This window comes from Chionomys nivalis, chromosome 23 (genome assembly GCF_950005125.1).
Source record: "Chionomys nivalis chromosome 23, mChiNiv1.1, whole genome shotgun sequence".
NCBI lineage: Eukaryota > Metazoa > Chordata > Mammalia > Rodentia > Cricetidae > Chionomys > Chionomys nivalis.
In genome coordinates this window covers 12,155,723-12,177,360 of record NC_080108.1, presented here as the reverse complement: position 1 = coordinate 12,177,360, position 21,638 = coordinate 12,155,723, and the positions used below count along the sequence as shown (strand labels likewise).

At 44.3% G+C, this 21,638-nt stretch overlaps 1 protein-coding gene across 1 annotated transcript in view; it reads left to right on the top strand.

Annotated features, from left to right (window-relative positions):
• The window catches only part of Adamtsl3 (ADAMTS like 3), a 216,983-nt gene that overhangs the window by 121,535 nt on the left and 73,810 nt on the right, over window positions 1-21,638 (top strand). The window contains exons 7-12 of the mRNA XM_057756193.1: window positions 3,933-4,007; window positions 8,939-9,096; window positions 12,326-12,437; window positions 17,586-17,724; window positions 18,852-18,902; window positions 19,900-20,104. Of these exons, the coding sequence (XP_057612176.1) occupies window positions 3,933-4,007; window positions 8,939-9,096; window positions 12,326-12,437; window positions 17,586-17,724; window positions 18,852-18,902; window positions 19,900-20,104 (740 nt within the window). The remainder of the gene's footprint in view (window positions 1-3,932; window positions 4,008-8,938; window positions 9,097-12,325; window positions 12,438-17,585; window positions 17,725-18,851; window positions 18,903-19,899; window positions 20,105-21,638) is intronic.

Sequence of the window (21,638 nt, the reverse complement as noted above, 5' to 3'; positions counted from 1 at the left end):
ATCAAAATTCCAAATAATCCAGTTAAAAATGGGGTACAGAACTAAACAGAGCATTCTCAACAGAAGAATCTCAAATGGCCAAAAGACACTTAGCAACTGACTTTTAAGTGTTCTTTTTAGTTGTCCCAGAGAATGCTTAACGTTCTAGATGTGTCTGATTATTTTCTCTATTGTCATATATTTTGAAATTCTGTCTCTGTCTGTCTGTGTGTGTGCGTGCGCATGTGCATATGTGGGGTGTGTGTATGCTTCCAACAGGCAACCAGATAATTGGCAACTTTGTCTTAACCTTCACTCTGCTTCAGGGTTAACAGATGAGACCTCATGGACCTTTCTGGGTAAACATGCATCCCTACAAATATGGCCACCCTACATACATTTAGCCACCTTACATAATATGGCTTCCCTACATACATACGGAATCCCTACATACATATGGCCGCCCTACATAACATTTAGCTGCCTTATGTGCATATATGGCTACCCTACACACATGACACCCCTCCATACTTATGGCTGCCCTACATACTTATAGCTGTGCTACATATGGCCACCCACTCCCAGGAATATATTGGACATGGTTTTTCCAGGTCTTCCACTGAGGGCTTTTGGTATTTGCCAGTGACCTCATATAGCCTTGATTTTAAACAACCTCTGATTGTTTTGATCAGACTCCCACAGGGGAGGCTGTTTGCACCAGGCAAGGTCACAGGTCAGATTCAGGCAGTTTAGTGAGTGGGGTCTTCCAGGAAACTACCACACAAGCCAAGTAATGACCACTGGGAATTGGGCTTTTAAGGCGCTCCAAACCCAACTCTTGCAGGGTCTGGCAAGCTGCTGGCCCTCACTCAGGTTAAAGACTTTTTAAAAAGGTTACCATGGGCGTAGAATACGGGGAAAATAAAAATAAACAAACTGATATCCCAGAGTCTTTGTTCATCTTACCCTATGTTTTTCTGGAGTAATTACTGCTCAGACTTTTGCAAGCCCTTGGTTAATTTCCAGGGTTTTGGAAATGCCGGTCACTGCAAGGCTTGCCCATTGTCTCCTTTGCAGAAGTTCTTACTCCGTTGCTTGTTTGGTTTGTTGTTGTTGCTGTTTTCTTATCTCTTCAAATAACACCAGGAATTTCCTCGGGCCTCTTTGGAATCTTTCTCTTTTTGTTTTTTGAGACAGGGTCTCACTAGGTAGCCCTGGCAGTCCTGGAACTCACTCTGTAGACCAGGCTAGCCTTGAACTCAGAGAAATTCACCTGTCTCTGCTTCCGGAGTGAGGGATGGGATTAAAAGGCGTGTGCCACCATGCCTGGCTTTGCTATCTTTTAAGGGGTTAGCACTTGCTCTTTTCTTCTTTCCTCTTGATATTTTCTCGTTGGAGAAAATCGTCATGTATCATCTAGTCTCTGTTCTCTATGCTGTATTTCAGTACTGGCTCAACACAGGCTGTCTTGTGTCTTCTTTGCATGAAGTCGGCAACTCTTCCTAAAGGCCTCCCTGTGTTCAGGTCTGCTGGGGAGAGTTCCTTAGAGCTGATGTCTGCGGTTCCTAAGGAATCATGTCAGGAAGCTCGCTGTGTCTTTTTTCTTGTGGCTCTGTAGTTGCTGAAGGTCTGTCATGTGATCACATTCTGTCTACTTCTCATTTACACGCTCACACACTCCCATGAGAGAGACATCACACACTCCCATAGAAAGACATCTTCCCGTCAGCGATCTGGTTCCCCTGCAGAGAAGAGAGGTCTGTGTGGAAAGGCCTGACACATGCATTTTCCTTTTCTCTGTTTATCAGTTTTAGAAACAAGAACTGGTTCCTAGCATGCTCTGCCTGTAGCTAACAGGGCTTCCCCAGTATTGGAACTCGTTGCTTTCAATGTATTTTGTGTGACTAGCTTTTCAGTAATCATTGTTCTTAATAATGTTCAGGTTGTCTCATTGTTGACTACCTGAGGACCCTTGGGGTTAACTACAAGTCCTTTCAACCTGACTCAGTTGTCTTTAAGAGTATCCTTGAGTTCTCCAAGTCGCTGTGCGATCATGGTAGAGTGTTTATTTTTTGACTCAGACTGTGATTGGCTCTCTAAAAAGCCTCATTCTTTGGAGTGGAAGTGGTGCCTGCAGGCCCAGCCTGAAGGCGAGCATGCTTACTGCTGTTGCATTAGCTTATGTTATGCTTGCTCGCATGCCACCCATGCATAAGGGTAGCAGTCTTCCTCGGACCACCAGCCCCTAGTGTGTGACATGGAGACTTATTAGTTAGGACTGCTCAGCCTTAGCTTAGGCTTGTTTCTAGCTAGCTTTTTAAATTTAACCTGTTTCTCTTTATCTACTTTTTGCCTGGGGCCTGTTACCTTTCTTTCATCTGTACATCTTACTTCATGTCTGTCTGTCTGGTGACTGTCTAGCAAGCTAGGCCAAGCATCTCCCTTTTTTCCTCCCTCATTCTCTCTTCTTCAAACCCAGATTCCTTCTCCTACTTATCTCTCTGCCCACCAGCCCCACCTATCCCTCTTCTGCCTAGCTATTGGTTGTTCAGCATTTTACTAGACCAGTCAGGTGCCTTAGGCAGGCAAGGTCAAACAGTAACGCATCTTTACATAATTAAACAAATGCAACATAAACAAATGTAACATACCTTCATATATTTAAAGTAATATTCCGCAATGCATAATGCTGTGCATTAACATAATGTGCACTATGCTTGTATAATATATATAGCATAGCATTGAATAAATATCTTTAAATATATAATTAGATAATAAAATTTTTGAAAGCCATCTGTGTAATATCAGAAATTAATTTTTTATAACTATGGTATTTTAACATCTTTTTCCAGAATATATTTACAAATATTATTATTTTCTAGTCCCATTGACAGGAATCTACAGGAAAAATAATGACGATGCCCTATGGGAATCATTTTAGCTATTCACCATTGAGACTGCCCATGGTCCATAATGATCTTTACCGAATTGAGAATGTTTATTCTATCCCTGCTGTTACTAAGGCTGGTATAAGCAATGTATGCAGAATTCTAGAAAATGCTTTTTATCTATAAAGATGATTTTAAGTAATCCTTTGTTCCTTTGGTTACCCAATACATTGACATGTCTCTCAGCACTGAATCAGCCATTCACTTGAGAACATATTTTATTTGTGTGTGTGTATGCGCACATGTGTGTGTGTGTGGGGGGGGGTTCTTTTGATAGAGTTCAGGAGACAGGTGATGACCATGATTCCCCTGAACCATATACTTAAAGATGACTATAATGGTGGTGATAAGGGCTTGAGAGATGGATATATTAGGCCCCTGCAAGCATGAGGAACCTAAGTTCAGTCCTCGGCACCCACGTAAAACACACCAGCTGTGGTGGTATATGTTTATAGTCCGGGAGCTGAGGAGGCAGAAACAGGAGGATGCCTGGGGCTCAGTGATTAGGTAGTATACCCTAATTAGTGTGTTCTAGCTCAACGAGAGGCTGTCTGAAAAGAAATGATTGGCACCTGAAGTTCTCAACCCACTCTGCAAAAACTCCTATTCCCTCTTCCTCCCACACCAAATAACTACTTCCTGCTTGTGTGAATTTGGCTCTGGGTCCTTTTACAATCGCTTAGTATAGTTTCTTCCTGGTTGGTCCATGTGAGAACGTGCGGCAGAATTTGCTTTACCTACGGGTACAGCATAGGAGTCATTATGGGGCTGGCCACTGGCCTCTGCCTTTTGGCTACTGCAGATAACACTGCCGTGAATGTGTGTGCAAATGCTTATGTTGTGTGAGTCCTTGCTCTCAGGTTTCACAGGCATCTACCCAGAGGCAGAATCACTGCCCGTACAGTTATTCAATGTTCCGAGTAACTGCGGGGTTTATTGTGCTCGCTCACACTCACGGGTCTTTAACATGAGTCTTCATTGCCTCTGTCTTGTGTTCTTTTCTAGAAGAAGAAAACGTGATCGCTGTTCCTTTGGGCAGTCGAAGCGTGCGAATTACCGTGAAAGGACCTGCCCGTCTCTGTAAGTAGAATTTCCCCTCAGCATGTTATGAAATTTCATGAAAGCAACATCAGACAAACAAATGAAAACTCACTTCCTTGCTATGGTAGAGATTTCTATCCAGTATGCTCAGTCTGTGTCTCTAGGAAATATTTTAAATGTATTTTGAATCGGAATAGGAATGCATCACTTCCCCCTCCCTTTTCTCCATCCAGCCCGTCTCAGATGCTCTCAAACCCTTCCTGTGTCCCCTCCCACTCCTTCTTCTTTGATTATTAATGGTGTGTGTGTGCGCGCGCACGCACGTGCATGTGCTATGAATTATTCTCATGCTTTAGGGTGGTGTAGTGGCATTTCAATTGTATTTTAATAAATAAAGCTTGCCTGGGGATTGAGAGAGTAAAACAGCCACACTGGTCGGCCTTACAGCCCGGCAGTGGTAACACACATCTTTAATCCCAGTAGGCACACTAGTTGCCATAGAAACCAGGCGGTGCATGCCTTTAATCCAGTGGTGCATGACTTTAATCCCAGAACTAGAGAGGATTATAAAATGGGAGGAGACAGCTCAAATATCCCCTGAGGAAATTTTCAATAAAATGGTCCTGGACAGATATTTCAAGTCATCCTCACACTAAAATCTTTGTGTTTGTGTTCACAGGTGTGTGTGTAGACGAATGTGTGTGTGGTGTGTGTGTGAGTGTGTGTGAGTTGTGTGAGTGTGTGTGTGTGTGTGTGTGTGCTCGCGCGTGCGTGTCAAGTCCGAGTTGGATGTCAGGGTCTTCCTCAATCACTGCCCACCTCATTCTTTGAGACAAGCTCCCTCACTAAACCTGGTGTTCACCAACTGGCTGGCCTGTGTGGTCAGCAAGCCCCGTAGATCCATCCACCTGCCTCTCTCGTGCTAGGTTTACAGTCACTTGCTGCTGTACCTGTTTTGTTTGTTTGTTTTTGATGTGGCTGCTGCAGGGAAGGGTCCATCTCGGGTTATTATGCTCGGGCAGCAAGTAGTTTACTGACGGAGCATCTCCCCATGAAAAGCTCTTCAGCAAAAATTCTCCAGTCCCTTGTGATTGACGCTAGAATGACAACAGGTCCGGGGAGTCATTCACAGACCACACAGAACTCCTGAAAGTGAGGCAGTGAAGCAAGATATTCCTTGATGTGAAGAAACAGAACATTCTAGAGACCTGTTTTCCACAGGCTTGAAAATCTTCAGCACTCTGTGGGGGCAATTCTTCCTCCTTGTGAATTAAAATGTGATACTTAGAAACTAAAAAAATTGCAAGATATCATTTGGACTAAAAACTATCAAAAAGCATCAGACATGGTGACGCATACCTGTAATTCCAGAATTTAGGAGACAGAGCCAGGAAGATTGGGTCTTCAAGGCCAGCCTTGCCTAGGTGAGACTATCAAAAAAAAAAAAAAAAAAAAACCACACACAAAAACCCAATCCATACAAATTTACATAATTAAGTAATAAATGAATGAAGTGCTGAATATCCATAGCACGTCAGTCCTGCTAGCCTTCAAAGAGAACAATGCAGATATCTCTCAACTGCTGAACCGATAATCAGGACTCAGGTGGAATATTATTTGGCAATAAAAAGGGGGCATTCTGATGAGCGCTATGATGATGTAGGTGGATGATCCTTGAAATTATTGACCAAGTGAAGGACGCCAATTGCAAAAAGTCACTTGTCACCTGACTCTATAAGGTGAAATACTTAGAGAGAGAAAGCTACAGAGACAAGAAATAGATGGAGGATTTCCTGGCTAACGAAGAGCTTTTGTTTGGGAATGGCAAAAACCGCTGCTATCGTATCCTGCGGTGGAAATGCTGAGCACGAGTGAACAATGAATGGCATCTTTTATCTAGGTGACTTGGGGCTGGGAATTAGCTCAGTAGTAGTGTGAGGCCTTGGGTTCAACACCCAGTACTGGAAGGCAGGCAAACACACCACAAAGAAAGCAAGCAAGCAACTGGGCAGGTTCTCTGTGGCTTGACATGTTAACAATTTTAAATGTATTTTTAATGTGTTGCCCTAATGACATTGACGGCTCCCCAAGTTCAGTTTCGGAAGACCATGGTGTTGTTTAGAAAGTCTCACTCTGTTATCCAAGTGACCCTGGAACTCCCATGTAGCCCAGGCTAGCTTTGGACTTGGGCTAAGCTGCCTGCCTCAGTCTCCTGAGGCCCGTTTTGCCGGCTTTCAGAGATTGTTTTTAAAGGCGTATGAACAGAATAACCATCCAATAAGCAGAACAAATACAGACGGACACCCCGGAGAGCCTCGTTTTCATGAGAGCATGCTGGCAGATGAAGCCTGACTTTGTCCTGGAGACTGGCACTCTTCTGGAGGGAGTTCCGAAATGCTCTCACTTCTCCAAGTGACAGATCTATTGCTTGGAGCCTTCCCCTGCTGAAGCCCCACAGGCAGCTCTGGAAGCCTTTCTGAAAGCTGCCCTTCTCCACTGGCCGCCTTGCAAAGGAGTAGTTTACATGTCTGAATTTCACAGTACAGAAGGGGTTTTGTTTTCTTGTTTTATATAACCATTTTTTTTTAAAAAAAAGAGCTGTATTTCTGAAATCAAGTTTATTTTGCAGTCATAAATCATTCTTTTAGAGCCCATAGTAACTACAGCCTTCCAAATGGCTGCAGTATTGAAAACTGAGAATGTTTGGTACTGTTAATTTCAAGTCCCTTTGTTGTAGAATGGAATTTAATTATAGAATGCCCGTCTTACAATCTGCCTAGAGCTGTTTAGATCCTGAATTTCTAGCGTGTTCTAATCCTAGCCATATTATTATAGGGAACCCACAGCCCCAGATTTTCCAGCCATGCGTCCCTCCCCAAATGCAAGCAATCAGGAAGTCTATGCAAAGGCAATGGAATTATAGGAAAACTTTGGCACTGACTCTGTTTGACACAGCTGGTAAGATGACTCAGAAGGTAAAGGCGCTTGCTGCCAAGCCTAACTCAATCCCAGTTCAATCCCCAGGACCTCTGCGATAGGACCAGAGAGCCACCATACCAGTGCCACCCCAACAAATAAGTAAAGTAATTAAAAGAAAATATTAAAAGCCTGGAGAGATATCTCAGTGTCTGAGTGCTGACTGCTTCACATTCACTGACATGGTGACTGACATCTGCCTTTAAGTCCAGATGCATACAATGCCCTCTTCTGGCCACTGTGGGAACTTCACTCATGTGGTAGATATTCACACACATACACACACACACACTTTAAAAAAAAATCTTTAAAAATTCCAAATAATATTAAATAAAATGTTCTACTAACAAGAACCCAAAAGGCCAAGATGCTATAGGCTGAAACCTCCACCCACTAGAAGAATACAATTCCCCCCCAAGTCCTGTCTGCTGAGCGTGAGTAGGATCATGGCACTATACATAATGACCAAAGGAAAGCGATGCTGAACAAGACAGGGACACACTACAAACATGTATCTGCTGTAAGCACAGGCTTGGTTCTGTAGGGCTAGCTGGAAGCCCTCATAGATAGCTACCTGAAAGGGTTTTCCTGGCCTCCACAGTCTAAACACATCTTTTGGTCACCTGGTTCTGCCTCTTTTCAAAAGAGCCACAGCTGATCATTTTTGGTGTAAGTCCTTCAGTTTTTGAAACAAGTAGAAGCATTCTTTATCTTTAAAGCTATTGTTTCTTCTCTTTCTTTCTCTCTCTCTTTCTGTTTTCTTTCTTTCATCTCTCTTTTTAATACAGATTAAAATATTTAAAGTTGTTCTTATGGGGCTGGAGAGATGGGTCAGCAGTTGAACTTACTGCTCTTGCAGGAGAGAGACCTGGGTCCAGTTCAGTGCCCAAACTGCAGCTCACACTCTCCCGTAGCTCCAGTTCCAGGGGATCTGATGTCTCCTTCTGACTTTCACCAGTTCCTGCACGCACATGGTGCAGATACTGTCATGTGGGCTCACAGACAGATGCATACATATAAAATAAATGTCATATTAAAATGTACAATCACAAATGAGCTTCAAAGATCTGGGCACAGAAGAAGGCTTGTGTTCCTGACGGCACTTCCCGCTGTGTGAGGCTGTGGTTCTACTGGCTCACCCCCATCCCCTCCTCACTGTGGAAACCAGAGTGGGGACATTGGCTGGGCTGTGGACAGTAGACACAGACACATACCCTCTTTCTTCATAGTGGTGGAGTGGTTGTGAATTCCTGGGATCTTCTGCCTCGCTGCCTGCTGCAGATGCTTCAGGGGCTCTGTGGGAACTGAGAACGAGAGCACTCGTCTCTGCAACACTCCTGGGCATCAAAATGAAATTAATAGAAAGTTTGCTCTGTAGTTTAGGGGATGGTGTCTTCCCTTGCTCCCAGATCACCCCCTTCCCCAGATTCCCACCCTCTCTTCCTAGTTGCTGAGTTCCTAGGAAACACGGAAAGCTGTTCTTCAGCCCTGGTGAGATAACAGCCACCCAGCACAGCTCCCTTCAGTTCCTGGTTCTGTTATTGTGCCCTAGATGCCCATGGACCAGATGAGAGAAGACTACATAGGAGAGCTCTGTAGAGATGTTCACAAATTTACACTTGCTGGAGAAGAAATAATACTTTAAAGCAAAACTGAGCTTCTTTCTTCTGAATGGGAGACATGGCTTTCCTCGCTCTGTGGTTTTAGGTACCTCATGAAAAAGCATAAACTAAGAAAACTTTCTTCTTTATTCTGTAGTAGAAATGGTTCCTAGAACTCGAGTAGACCTATTTGAACAACAACAACAAACCCTTGCTAGTCCCTCCAAATTTTGCAAGTCTGTTCTGCCCATCTGAATTAATGCCACCAACTGAGTAGATTGTTCTATATTTGTTGGTCACACGTACCGATGTCACACGCAGTAAAACTGTCATTTGAAATCAGATGTCTGTAGGGTGAGCTCTCATATTTAAGTTCTATTTTTAACTTTCCAGTTATTGAGTCAAAAACCCTCCAAGGAAACAGAGGAGAACACAGCTTCAACACTCCCGGGGTTTTTGTTGTCGAAAACACAACGATAGAGTTTCAGAAGGGTGCGGACAGACAGACCTTCAAGACTCCCGGACCCCTGATGGCCGATTTCATCTTCAAGGTAGACGGACCATCTATCTTCAGAGCATTCTGTTGAAACACAGCAAGGGTGTTCTTCGGGAAGCCGGTGATGATTGCGTTCATAGAGTGTGTATCTGTTTCCTTCACAGCAGGCCACTCCCCAAAACGGTTCTGCTCTCTCGAGTAGAGACCTTCAGGGTTAAATATCAATCTTTGTTCTTCCAGAGGGAAATCATTTCATATTCATCACTACCATGTGTCTGGGGCTTTGGTAGATTTAAGGGACAATGGCTAAGCACCCCATCATAGGGAAGACACAGAGAGTGCAGGGGTCATCCCTTGACTTCCTTTGACAGGGCTGTCCCTGTCACCCTCAACCCTGTGAGTGTCTTGTACCACAGCAGCTGATTCGAAATCAGGGTCCCATTTGATGAAGAGCCCTGCTCTGGCATCCTTTCGGACTGTCTTCCTGGATCCCTGAGCCTACTTCTCCCTCTAGGTAGAGCTGAGCCGTCTTCCCTCCTATAAAGGAATTAAGTGTAGTGGTCCATCTATTTCCAAAGCAACACAGGTTAAAACTAATCTGGTGTATAAGAAAATCTCTGAGAAGTGAAAAACAAATGATAATCCAGCAATCTGGGGGCAGGGTGATTCTCTCTCTCTCTCTCTCTCTCTCTCTCTCTCTCTCTCTCACACACACACACACACACACACACACACAGAGAGACACAATACTCTTTTTCTTTTAATTGCTAAGAAAAGCAATAATCTCATTGAGTCAATACAGAGGGCTCCGACTGAGCAAGAGACAGTGATTGGATGGGGAAGATCTCCACAGAGATTAGTATCTCAAGACAGTGGTTATAGTATCAGCATGGACAGAGCTTGAAGGGGTCCTGTTGACTCTTTCAATAAGATCACACATAATTATAAACTATATATGGCTGTTGTGTGTGATTGCATGTGTGTGCACATGTATGTAGAAACCAGAAGTCCACCTGGCTGTTATGTGTGGGTACATGTGTGTTCATGCGTACAGAAGCCGGAAGTCCACCTGGCTGTTGCTCCTTAGCACTTGTCTACCCGTGTTTTAAGACTCATTGCAGCCCAGGGCTCACTGATCAGGCTAGGCTGTCGTCCCTGGGAACCCAGGATTCTCCTGTCCTGCCTCTCAAATGCTGGAATTATTAATGTGTACAGTATCCCCAGTGTTTGCTTTAAATGCAGGCACTGGGTATCAGACTCAGGTCCTCCCATGGCAGGCCCTCTGCCAACTGAGTCATCCTCCCAGGAAACAAAGCATTTCTTTGAGACATGTCTATGTGCATGGACAGTCATGTATGTGTGCATGCCTTCATAATACTGAGGAGCACATCAGAAAGGGAAACCACAGTGATCATTGCAAAAGGGACACATGGTTTTGGAAAATGCCTTTAGGTGCATTTATAGTATATGATTATCAAAACAATTTTAATACTATATATTCACATGTCATTTGCACACATAAAGACGATTTCTGACATTTTTAACCAAATACACACTCACTTCTTAACAGCGTGTGACTTGACAGTGTACTCTCTGCATTCTGTTTTAGCAATCCCCTCGTCCCCCGTCTCCGAACCCTGGCTCTCTCAGACTGCATGAACATCTCTGGACATCAGCTTCATTGTCTAGAAACTTTTGGGCCCTCAAGCCCCAAAGGGCTGTTTAAAAACACATTTGTCAAGGAGGGTGTTACACACACCCACTCACTGTGTGTGAACAGTCTGTCTTTCCATGCCTGCCGACATTTTCTTCACGGCTGTGGTGTGCTTGGTGGGAGAGAAAACATGGTAATGTCAGAGACACTGACAACGAAGGAAGAATGACCATGATGTTTTTCTCTGACTTGGGAGCTTGTCCAGATAATGTGGGTTTCTAGGAAATAGTCTTTTCCGTCAGTTATTGTTTTTCTCGTTCAGAACACTGTAGTGCTGCCCAGCTGTGCTGTGGCTCAGGCAAGGGATGCTTTGCTTACGTCCATCTCGTCTTGGACATCATAGGATCAAGCAACACCTGGACTTCCCTTGGGCGGGGCCGGGGGGGGGGAATAAAAGTCCACCTGGGATTGCTGATGCCCGTGCCCTACGTTTCCCTGTACCCTTTCCCATCTTACTCCACGAAGAACATCTGGTATAAAGATGGCTTCCATCTGAAACAGAACTCTGAGGCGGGGGCGGGGGGCAGGGGACAGGCCACCTACTCCATGCTACTGCCAGCGCAGTTGTGGGTTTTCTGGGCTATGTTTGTCTTCATAATTTATGTCATAGATTTTATAAATGCGGGGATTTTAGGAAATGAGCTGTTGAAAACTATTGTACTTTTACATGTAACGTATACTTCATCAGGAGAAAAGAAAAAATTCTGTTTTTTATTCTTCAAGAAACTCTGTTTTTATAGCTAGGTTGTTCCGGGACACTGTGCCTTTTCTTCTTTCTGTAGGTTTCTCATTATATAATCTTGTTTTCCTTAACAACGTGTTCTCATGGTGGCTCCTGTCCCATCTCTGTCACAATGGGGTCATTCATTTACCCTGCAGCGCAGGAAGATTTTGCTCCTGCAATATGTGTACCTGGCCACCAGTGGGCAGTAGATACTCTTGACTGAGGCATTATGTTCTCACTGTAGCCACACATCCCTGCTTTCATTTGGGTATTCTTTTGAAGTATACACGTATGGATTGTGACATCTGTAAAGTGACAGCTGTAGTTTCCCTTCCTGTAGTTTTATGTTTTCTTCTTGTATTGCATTTTTTGGGGCATGTGATACAATGAACAGAAATGAGGACAGCAGCCTTCCTTCTGGTGCCTGTCATTGCAGGGCAGAGCTCTCTGTGTGCACAGTTTATGTGAAGTTTGCTGTAGAATATCTGAGATCTTACCTGATGGAAAGAGTTTGTCATTATACCACACAAGTGTAAATGGAATTTATCAAAACTTGCTGTGTCTTTGTGATTTCCTCCTTTTCCCATTTTTATCTGGTTCAAATGCTAAAGCATCCTTGCTTTTTATTATAAATGCCATTCGGGTGTTATTACATTTTCGAATTTATTATTATTTTGTTAAACATAAATCTATGTAATCTTTTATATATCCCAGTAAAGCCCTCCTAGTCCTCCTGTAACTGAACTTATTGTGCTACTTTTGGGTGTTGCCTAAGATGGGCAAAGACAGGAAGAGCGAGGCTCGCTGTGTGGAATGTGCTGTGCCATCACCCTTCTCTCTGTCTAGACCAGGTACACTGCGGCCAAAGGCAGCGTGGTCCAGTTCTTCTTTTACCAGCCCATCAGCCACCAGTGGAGACAGACTGACTTCTTTCCCTGCACCGTGACTTGTGGAGGAGGTGAGGCACAGACTCCATTCTGGGATACCCAGGGCAGAGAGTCAGGACCCACGCATGCCTGACTGGGATGGACTGTCTGACCGGGTTAGAAGGAAGCGTCTTGTGTGCTAAATTCAAGGTCCTGATAGACACTTGAAGAAGGTTGGGGTCAAGTGTAATCCAAGTGCCCATATGGAAAATAAAAAGGGTTTTGGTAGACATTGGTCTGCTTGGTGTGGAGACACAGTGGCCTGGAATAGATGGGAAGACAGCTACAGTCAATACCAAAGTGAGTCTTTCTGAACCAAGCTTTTAAACAAGAGAGTAGGGATTCTAAACTGGTGCCAGCCCAGGATCCCCAAGTTACTGGGGTTCCCAAAGCATGCGGGAAGGTTCCCTGTGTATACCAGACAGTGATACCGGGTGCTTGTAACCCAACCAGTTGTATGCCCAGGGGTCTTGGTCACATCCTTCACAGTCTGAGAAGTCTGTTGGTATTTGTTTTATGAATGGCTAAGGTAAAACTTAGCAAGGGTTCCACGTCATCAGGTGGCATGGTCAGGCTCTAACTATGTTGCCCTTCTGTGCCCTCCGAATCACCCTCTATCCCTGTGCGAAGGACACATCTTGGGCAGGCATCTGTTTCAAGAGTTAGAATAGCTCTTAGCTCAGCCCAACCACAAATCATTTCTTCCCTTGAAGATTACAGAATAACACCCATTGGGAAAGTCAGGAAGGGAGGGGCTCCTGGCCTCTCTCCTCTGAACTCTAGGCATATGGAGGAGGACTCCTTGGGCAGTGTCAGATTTAATGAATATGTAGATGAGGTCTTCCTGGACTCAAGTTTCCCCTAAAAGGAGATGCTGGCTCTCTTGTGGGGAAGCACCCTGGCCCCAGTGGGAGCCTGTGTCTTTAGGAATGTAAGAGTAACAGCCTAGGGATGGGTCAAGGCCCGTAGAATGAAAGAAAAAAGTGAATATCTCTGAGTACCAACCAGTTTGTTTGGTCACACAGTGGTGGACACTCAGTGATGATCCTGTAGGCATCTGTCTTGGGGCTTCCATTACTAGGATAAAATACCATGACTAAAAGCAGCTTGGGGAGGAAAGGGTTTATTTCACATCAGGGTCCATCGTGGAAGCACCTTGGGCTGGAACTCAAAAGGGGCAGGAACCTGGAGGCAGGAACTGATGCAGAGACCATGGAGGATGCTGCTTACTGGCTTGCTCCTCATTCTTAGAGAACCCAGAACCGCCATCCCAGGGATGGTACCATCCACAATGTGCTGGGTCCTCCCCCATCCATCACTAATTAAGAAAATGCCCTACAGGTTTGTCTACAGCCTGGTCTCATGGAGGCATTTTTTTCAGCCGAGGCTCCCTCCTCTCAGATGGCTCTAGGTAGTGTCAAGTTGACACAAAAGTAGCCAGGAGAGCATCCTTCTGAAACTCCAGCATCAGCTGCACGAGCTTGTAAACTCTCAGACACACCTCCAGCTCCTTAGGCAGCACTCTGAGGGTGGCTCTGCTGTGCCACCCCGGGGTTTCATGGTGCTCTCTGCATTTTGAGGGTTATTCTGTAGAGCAGTGCCTTTGGCTCTCGGCTAGAGCCGCAGTGACATCACCATCTTTGCCTTGCATGTGTTACCACCCCAAGTGGCTGGAGGAGTTTTCTTTCAATGGGTGTTTTAAAAGTTAAACATATTTAGAAAAAAATAACTTAATCAGCATAGGGAGTGATTGTCTCTGGCCACACAGAACACAACCACAAAGACAAACGCAGTGGAAACAACTGTAGTTAAAAACGCTAACTTCCTGCCAGCTTGAACCTTTTCTGGGCTTACTGTCAAGTTCTGGATTTTGTCAAACCTGAAACACTGTCTCCTTGTTTGTTTTTTTGACACAGGTTCTCCTATAGGTCAGGGTCCCCTCAAACTTGCTATGTAGCCAAGGACCATGAACTTCTGGTCCTTCTATGTCGACCTACCAAGGGCTGGATTATAGGCAGGCATCACAATGATTAATTTTTGCAGGACTAGGGATCAAGCCCAGGGCTTTGTGATGCTAAATCAACACGTTACCAACTAAGCTACATCATCTATCCCAAGACAGGCCGTTTTACGGGTGACAAAAGCTTCTTTAGATCTTCCATCAGTGACTGTACAAGGCTCCAAGGAAACATAGAATCCCTGAGCTCTCCCCAAGCCTGTGCAGGAGAAACACTCTTAGGAATGGAGAGTCTGAGCTAGATAAACCTGGGCCTTAGTGAGCCAAGCCTGTTCTCTGCCGTTTGCATGTCAAGTTCGCAGCGAGGGGCAGCTGGTGTAAGGGCTGGGAATGCGGTCAGAGGAAGGATATTTGCCTTGTGTGTACAGTCTCTGATCCTGTCCCAACCACCACAAAAGGACAGCCTGGCCTAGTGCACTCAGGAATGGTGGAGATTGAGGAACAGACCCACTGGTCTGTCTCTCCTTGAGTCTCCACTTCCCATCTGATGATGGGATTCTCGTTTCCTGATGGCGCTTTGTGTAGCACAGTGCAATGATACACGCTGAGGGATGAGGTGCCGACCTGATACTCGGTCCCTCAAAGTTGTCTGCTGGAGTCAAAGGCCCCGCCGCCACCCCCCCCACCCCCCGCAGTCTTATGGACACTGGTGCTGACTATGCAGGACTCAAAGGACACTGAGGAGAGCTCTTGAGAGCAGAATGGTATAGTATGTCGAGTCCTACATCCTTAGGTAGGTAGGTCACAGGTCCAGGGAAGACATCGGTACCTCATGGGTCCCAAAATGATGGATCACAAAGAGATGGGGGGGGGGACTTTTTAGTTCTTACCCTCCCAGGCTTCTCTTTCTTACTTATTCCTAGTCTCACACACTTAGCTTTTCGGAGAGACACACACTTCTTTTTGGACTCTAAAGCCAAGGAGAAGCCCTTCACTCTAGGGGAGACATTTTACAACAGGTGTCGGTATAGTTCCATTGATCAACTTCTCGGGAAAGCTGTTTTTCATACTTTGATGCTCACAGACGATCCATCCTTCTGGAAGCATGAGTGTACACAGGGGCACCTCCCAGTGAGATCAGCCCCAGCGGGATGGGAGGCAGAAGAAAGCAAAGAGGCTGCGGGGGCTGCCCGCTCTGTCCCACACGTTTGTTCAGGATACTGAAAGACAATCTGCCTTCTTTCTTCACTCTTGGTAAATCTCTAAACTGCAATAAAATTAGAGAGGAAAAGGAATTCTCTCCCTAATTATAAACACCTGTATGACCTCTATCGAGTCGCGTTAGAAGAATGTTTCCAGTTAGGACACAGACTTTTCTCTGACTCAAGGAATTGTAATCTTATTCCATATTCGTTTAGGGGAAATAAAAATACATCAACCTCATACAGAACACACCGCCAAATTTTAATTATATTAGTAATCAAACCTATGTGATTGTATGACTGGCATGCCAGAGATTTTTTTGGATAACGAAGGAAATCAGTTGGTCGGTCTCTGAGGCACCGAGGGTACTGGAAGGAGTGCCTGCTCTTGTCTGTAATTACCCACACGATACACCCGAGATTGTCTGGGAAGTCTCCGAGACTGCCACGGCCATCTGATAGTGTAGTCTTTCTGGCAGACACTGGCACCCAGAGTAGCGTTTTATTGACGCCACTTGAATTTTCATTCTTGTGGTTTCGACCTTGCTTTTTGTAATGCGTGCCAGTCGGTCCCCTGGTCCTCTGAGGTCAGCTAACTTCCAACCATGTCTTATGGAAAGCTGCCTGGCGATTTATAAAGCCAGATTCCTCTGAACAATCAGGACTTGAAATGTATTTTTAGACCTTTACACCAACTGGCAGGCACTGAGAGATTAGCTTCAGTGTTTTATTTTATTTTATTTTATTTTATAAAGCTCATGTTAGCTTTGAAAAAAATTACCTTATTTAAAGAGAAAACAAACAACAGTTGATATGACCTGTAGCGACAGGAAAGCCAGAGTCCGCACTCTTAGCAAAGGAAAGGATCCTGTCTTGAGCTATTTTTTTAGGTTTACTATGCTCAGTACCTTGGAATGTTTGCTTTCCTCAAAAGAAAAAAAAATGGTTCAAATTGGATTTGTGAAAATCAGCAGTGAGTCTTCATTCCTTCCCCTTTGAAAGCCTGTGTGGTAGAGGAAGTAGGAAGATGGCCTTGGGTCCTGCCTCTACTGACAAGGCTAACTCCCCAGGCAGCAAGGTGATTGACCTTGAAGGTGCCCTGGCCACCTCAGGAGAGCAGAGGAGTCGACAGAGCAGAGGCAAACAGTGGACTGTTGTGAAGGAAATGCCCAAGAGTCAGCTCCCAAAACACTGCCGACTTTACAGTGTAGAGAGAAAAATACTTCAGTGGAAAATAGACCAAGGTTCAAAACATTTTAAACATCATCAGCGCTGGGGGTCTAGGTCAAGGGCAGTGAGCTCACTTGGCATGTCCGAGGCACTGTGTTTGCTCTCACGGCACACAGATATATTTTCTAACTTAATCAAGTTTATACATTTAATCATAATATATATAATATTTATATATATATATATATATATATATATTAATCAATTGAATTCATAGCATGCACCCCAAACAATGTTATACAAGACCATTTTATACTTAAGGACATATAACAATAAATCAGAACAGGTATCTGGCAAGAGGAAGAAGATGGGAATGGGCTCTGCTGTAGGAGAATAAGGGGTAAAACAAGGAAACAGGACGGAGGGAGGGGCTACCACAGTGATCAGGAACAGACAGGCATAGCCTGAGAACCATGAAGAACCAAACCGTATCAAGGTCTGGACAGCCCCTAAAAGTCCCTAAAATTGACATCTGTAATGTGCATCAATAGACCACGGTCAGTCAAGCATTTGTATTTGGCCACCGGTTTTAGCCGTTCCAGAAGAATCTGAGACTCCTCGAAGGAGGCACCCAGTCCCTGGGCTCTGGTTGCACTGCTCTCTGCCTTAATTACCATGAAAAGCCCTGGGACTCATGTTTGGTAATCCTCACCTGGCCCTCTGTGTGTCACAGAGCTGAATTCCATAGAGACCACTGGGCAAGGTTTCTAGAGAGGAAGACGAGCATGTGGTCAATACCTTTGCCACGTAGGCGCCCAGCTGATGCATCCCTGCCCCTCATCCATCTGTAGGTTATCAGCTCAACTCAGCCGAATGCATGGACATCCGCTTGAAAAGGGTCGTGCCTGACCACTACTGCCACTACTACCCAGAAAATGTGAAGCCCAAACCGAAGCTGAAGGAATGTGGCATGGACCCATGCCCATCGAGGTCAGTGCTGCTGCCCACACGTTCCAAAGAAGTGTGTCGACTCTGATTGGGGCACAGTGGTTCTCTCTGGGTGATATGCTTCCGGTTCACAGCTTTTGAACATGTCCCGGTAGCAGGTCACATTCATAACCAGTTAGTAGGAACTAAGACATGTTTGCCGATCTGGTTCCTTGGGCTAGCTCTCTCTTTTCGTGGGATTATGTTATCTATCCGTAAGATCTTTGTAATGAAGTCTTTTGGGACATTCTTTCAAACACATGTATCAAAGCTCCATACATATATGGATCTGCCAGGATAATCCATGCATAGTCCGTCTGTCAGTCACAAATATCTTCCACTTACTATTTTAGGCTTAAAACTGGGTCACCCCTTAGCACATCTTGACTTTTAAAGTGATCACATTTAATTCCATATAAATAATGCATTGTGCAAGGAAGCAAGCAGTTTCCATGCCAAAGCAGAAAAGCTATGCAAAAATTGTTCTGCTGCATAATTTAGTACCTGCTGACTTGGATTGTCTGGGCAAGTTTCCTGGCTTCCCTGCAGTATCTTAAAATATCAGCCCAATATCAATCCCCTGGATCCTACAGCTTCCTTCTAGCTGGCCAAGGCCACAGTGTGCAAGTGGGAAAAGCAACCTTGTCCATGGCTCGCATTTCCTGTACTATAATGACCATTTTCTGTACTGCTGAACATCATTATTAACAGAGACCTTTCAAAGGACGGTCTGGAAGCAGAGTGGTTCTCCAAAGAGAAGGCCAACACGACATTGTGTTTGGAGCATTAATATATCAGTATAGTGATTTTCAAAATAAAGTAATAGACTCATCTAAATGAAGAGATTTTCCTTTAATTAATATGCCACTGGTTCTTTTTTTCATTTTTATATTCAACTGGAGATGACCTGTGCGAGTGTTTCTCTTAGGAGCTGAATTGGTTGAGTGGCTGACGAGTCCCTTGGCAATTTTGGTTTTCAATTGGAAATACTTCTCTCTTGTGGGATATCACATACAGGCCAGTCAATAACAAATGTGTTCATTGAGTTTTTCACAAGGAACCTGTGTTAGTGAATGACCACATGTGTCTATGGATTCAGAAAGTGACTTTCCCTCTGGTTCCCTTTGCAGTGATGGATTTAAAGAGATCATGCCCTATGACCACTTCCAACCTCTTCCTCGGTGAGTCAAAGAGCCCACTCCTTTTAGGATGGATGCTAAGTGTTTTGAAAGAATAGTTATTTTCCCTTTTATAAAGTTAAACAGCAGCAGGCTTAATGATAAAAACAAAAAGATGTATTTAAGAATGAGACAGAATTAGCTGCCTTTGGAAAGTTATATGTGGAGTACTCATTGCCAGGGACATTCAGCTTGTCTTGAACAAGTATCAGAAAAAATAAAGAAAGAACTAGAACAGTGGTCCTCATCCTTCCTAATGTTGTGACCCTTTAATGCAGTTCCTCATTTTGCAGTGACTCTAACCATAAAATTATTTTCATTGCTAGTTCATAAGTATAAATTTGCTACTGTTATGAATCATAATGAAAAAAATCTTATATGCAGGAGGATACTGATATATGACCCCTGTGAAAGGGTCATTTGATCACCAAAGGGGTCATGACCCACAGCTTGAGAGTCAGTGAACTAGAAGCATTGCTCAGAAACTTGACTCTTCTTTGTTCGCTAGCTGAACAGTGTCCTTTCCCCACCTCCCATTCTTGTTTCCTTCCTTTCTTCCTTGCTATTTTGTTAGAAACAGGATCTCATGTGATCCAGGCTGGCCTCAGACTATGCCGCTGAGGTTGCCTCAAATTCTTGATCTTCTTGCCTTTACCTCCAAAGTATGAGAACCACAGGCAGCAGCACTATGACCAAAGAGACGGCGCTCTTTGACTTTGACATTCTATGATTCTCAGTAATATGGTCCATTAGTTCTTTATAATTGAGAAACATTTAAAGGCCCTTTCACACCCTATATTCTAATTAATTCAGTCTTCATAGTGGCCCTTTGAAGGCTAACGGAGGTGGATATAAAGTCCTAGGAGACTTAAGTCTTGTCTTCTTTTGATAGAGCCATGACTTGATACTACAAAGTCACCCCTTTTGAAAGCCCTTGCATTCCTGAAACAAATGAGCATACATTAAATAAATAATGTCATTTTCTTTGTTTGCTTTTGAGCTGGGAACATAATCCTTGGACGGCGTGTTCAGTGTCCTGTGGAGGAGGCATCCAGAGACGGAGCTTCGTGTGTGTGGAGGAATCCATGCACGCAGAGATCCTCCAAGTAGAAGAATGGAAGTGCATGTATGCACCCAAGCCCAAAGTGATGCAGACGTGCAACCTGTTTGATTGCCCCAAGTGGGTGGCCATGGAGTGGTCTCAGGTGAGATCTGAGAGCATGACACTTTTCTTCAATCTGAGATTTTCATGACTGCTATGTATCAGAAACTTTACCGGATCGTGGTTTAGAAAAGTTGTACATAGGGGATTGAGGAGATGGTTTGGTGGATAAAATACTTGCCATGTGTCTTAGTTAGGCATTTTATTGCTGTGAAGAGATAGCATGACCAAGGCAACTCTTACAAAGGAAAGCATTTAATTGGGTCTGGCTTACAGTTCAGAGGTTTAGTCTATTGTCATCATGGTGGATAGCATGGGCCATGCGGGCACACATGGTTCTGGAGAGTCCTACATCTGGATCTTCAGGCAGCAGGAAGTGACAGTGACACTGGGTGTAGCTTAAGGAACTGAGACCTCAAATCCTGCCTCAAAGTGACCACTTCCTCCAATAAGGTCACACCTCCTCATAGTGCCACTCGTTATGGGTCTATGGGAGCCATTTTTTTTCAAATAACCACATTCCAGCCCCTGACCCCCACAAGCTTGTAGCAATATCATACTGCAAAAATGAATTAAATTCAACTTCAGAAGTCCCCATACTCTATCACAGTCTCAACAATGTTAAAAAGTTCAAAGTTCAAAGTCTCTTCTGAGACTTATGAAATCTTTTAACTATAATCACCTGTAAAATCAAAATAAAAAAACAGATCATATTCTTCCAACATATAATGGCACATGATATGCATTAATGTTCCAAAGGGAAGGAAAAGGAGACCAGTGAGGAAATACTGGACCAAAGCAAGACCAAAATCCAGCTGGGCAAACTCCAAACTCTGCATCTCCATGTCTGATGTCAAAGTATTCTTCAGAATTCCTTTCGGCTTTGTTGACTGCAGCACTTCTTTCTCTTGGGCTGGTTCCACTCCTGTTAGCAGCTCTCCTTGGCAGGTATCCCATGACTCTGGCATCTCCAACATCTTGGGGTCTCCAAGGCAATCCAGGCTGCCCCTTCACAGCTTCACACAATGACCTCTCTAGGCCTTCATTCAGAGACACCCCTGACACATGCCTGGCCTCAGTGGCCTTCCTTAGTCATGCAGGGAGATTTCATAACCCCTTTCTTCTCTCCTTGACTCTAAAGCCAGAAGCAGAGGGCCGGCTGCCAAGTCTGGCTGCTTCCTGGTGCTGGAATATGACCCTCTCACACAGTTACATTTTCACCAGCTTTCTGTTTGTGATGATTTCCCTCACTACCTAAACTTGACTGTCCTGGAACTCATTCTATAGACCAGACTGACCTTAAACTCAAGAGAGTCCCCCAGCTTCTGCCACACCAGTGCTGAGATTAAAAGTGTGCAGTACTTACATCCTGCTCTAAGATTTTCTTTAATTCCCTTTCACAAGTTGAAAGCATAGTTGGGTAGGATCTTGCCCTTAGTCACCACTCCCTTTATTGCATTTAACATCAGGTTTTACCTGATCTGTTTAATCTCCTGAACACAAGAGTTAGCTCCATTCTTCTTCCTGGTGCCCCTTTTCTCTTTGAACTATATATTTTGTATTTTTTTCTTGCTCAT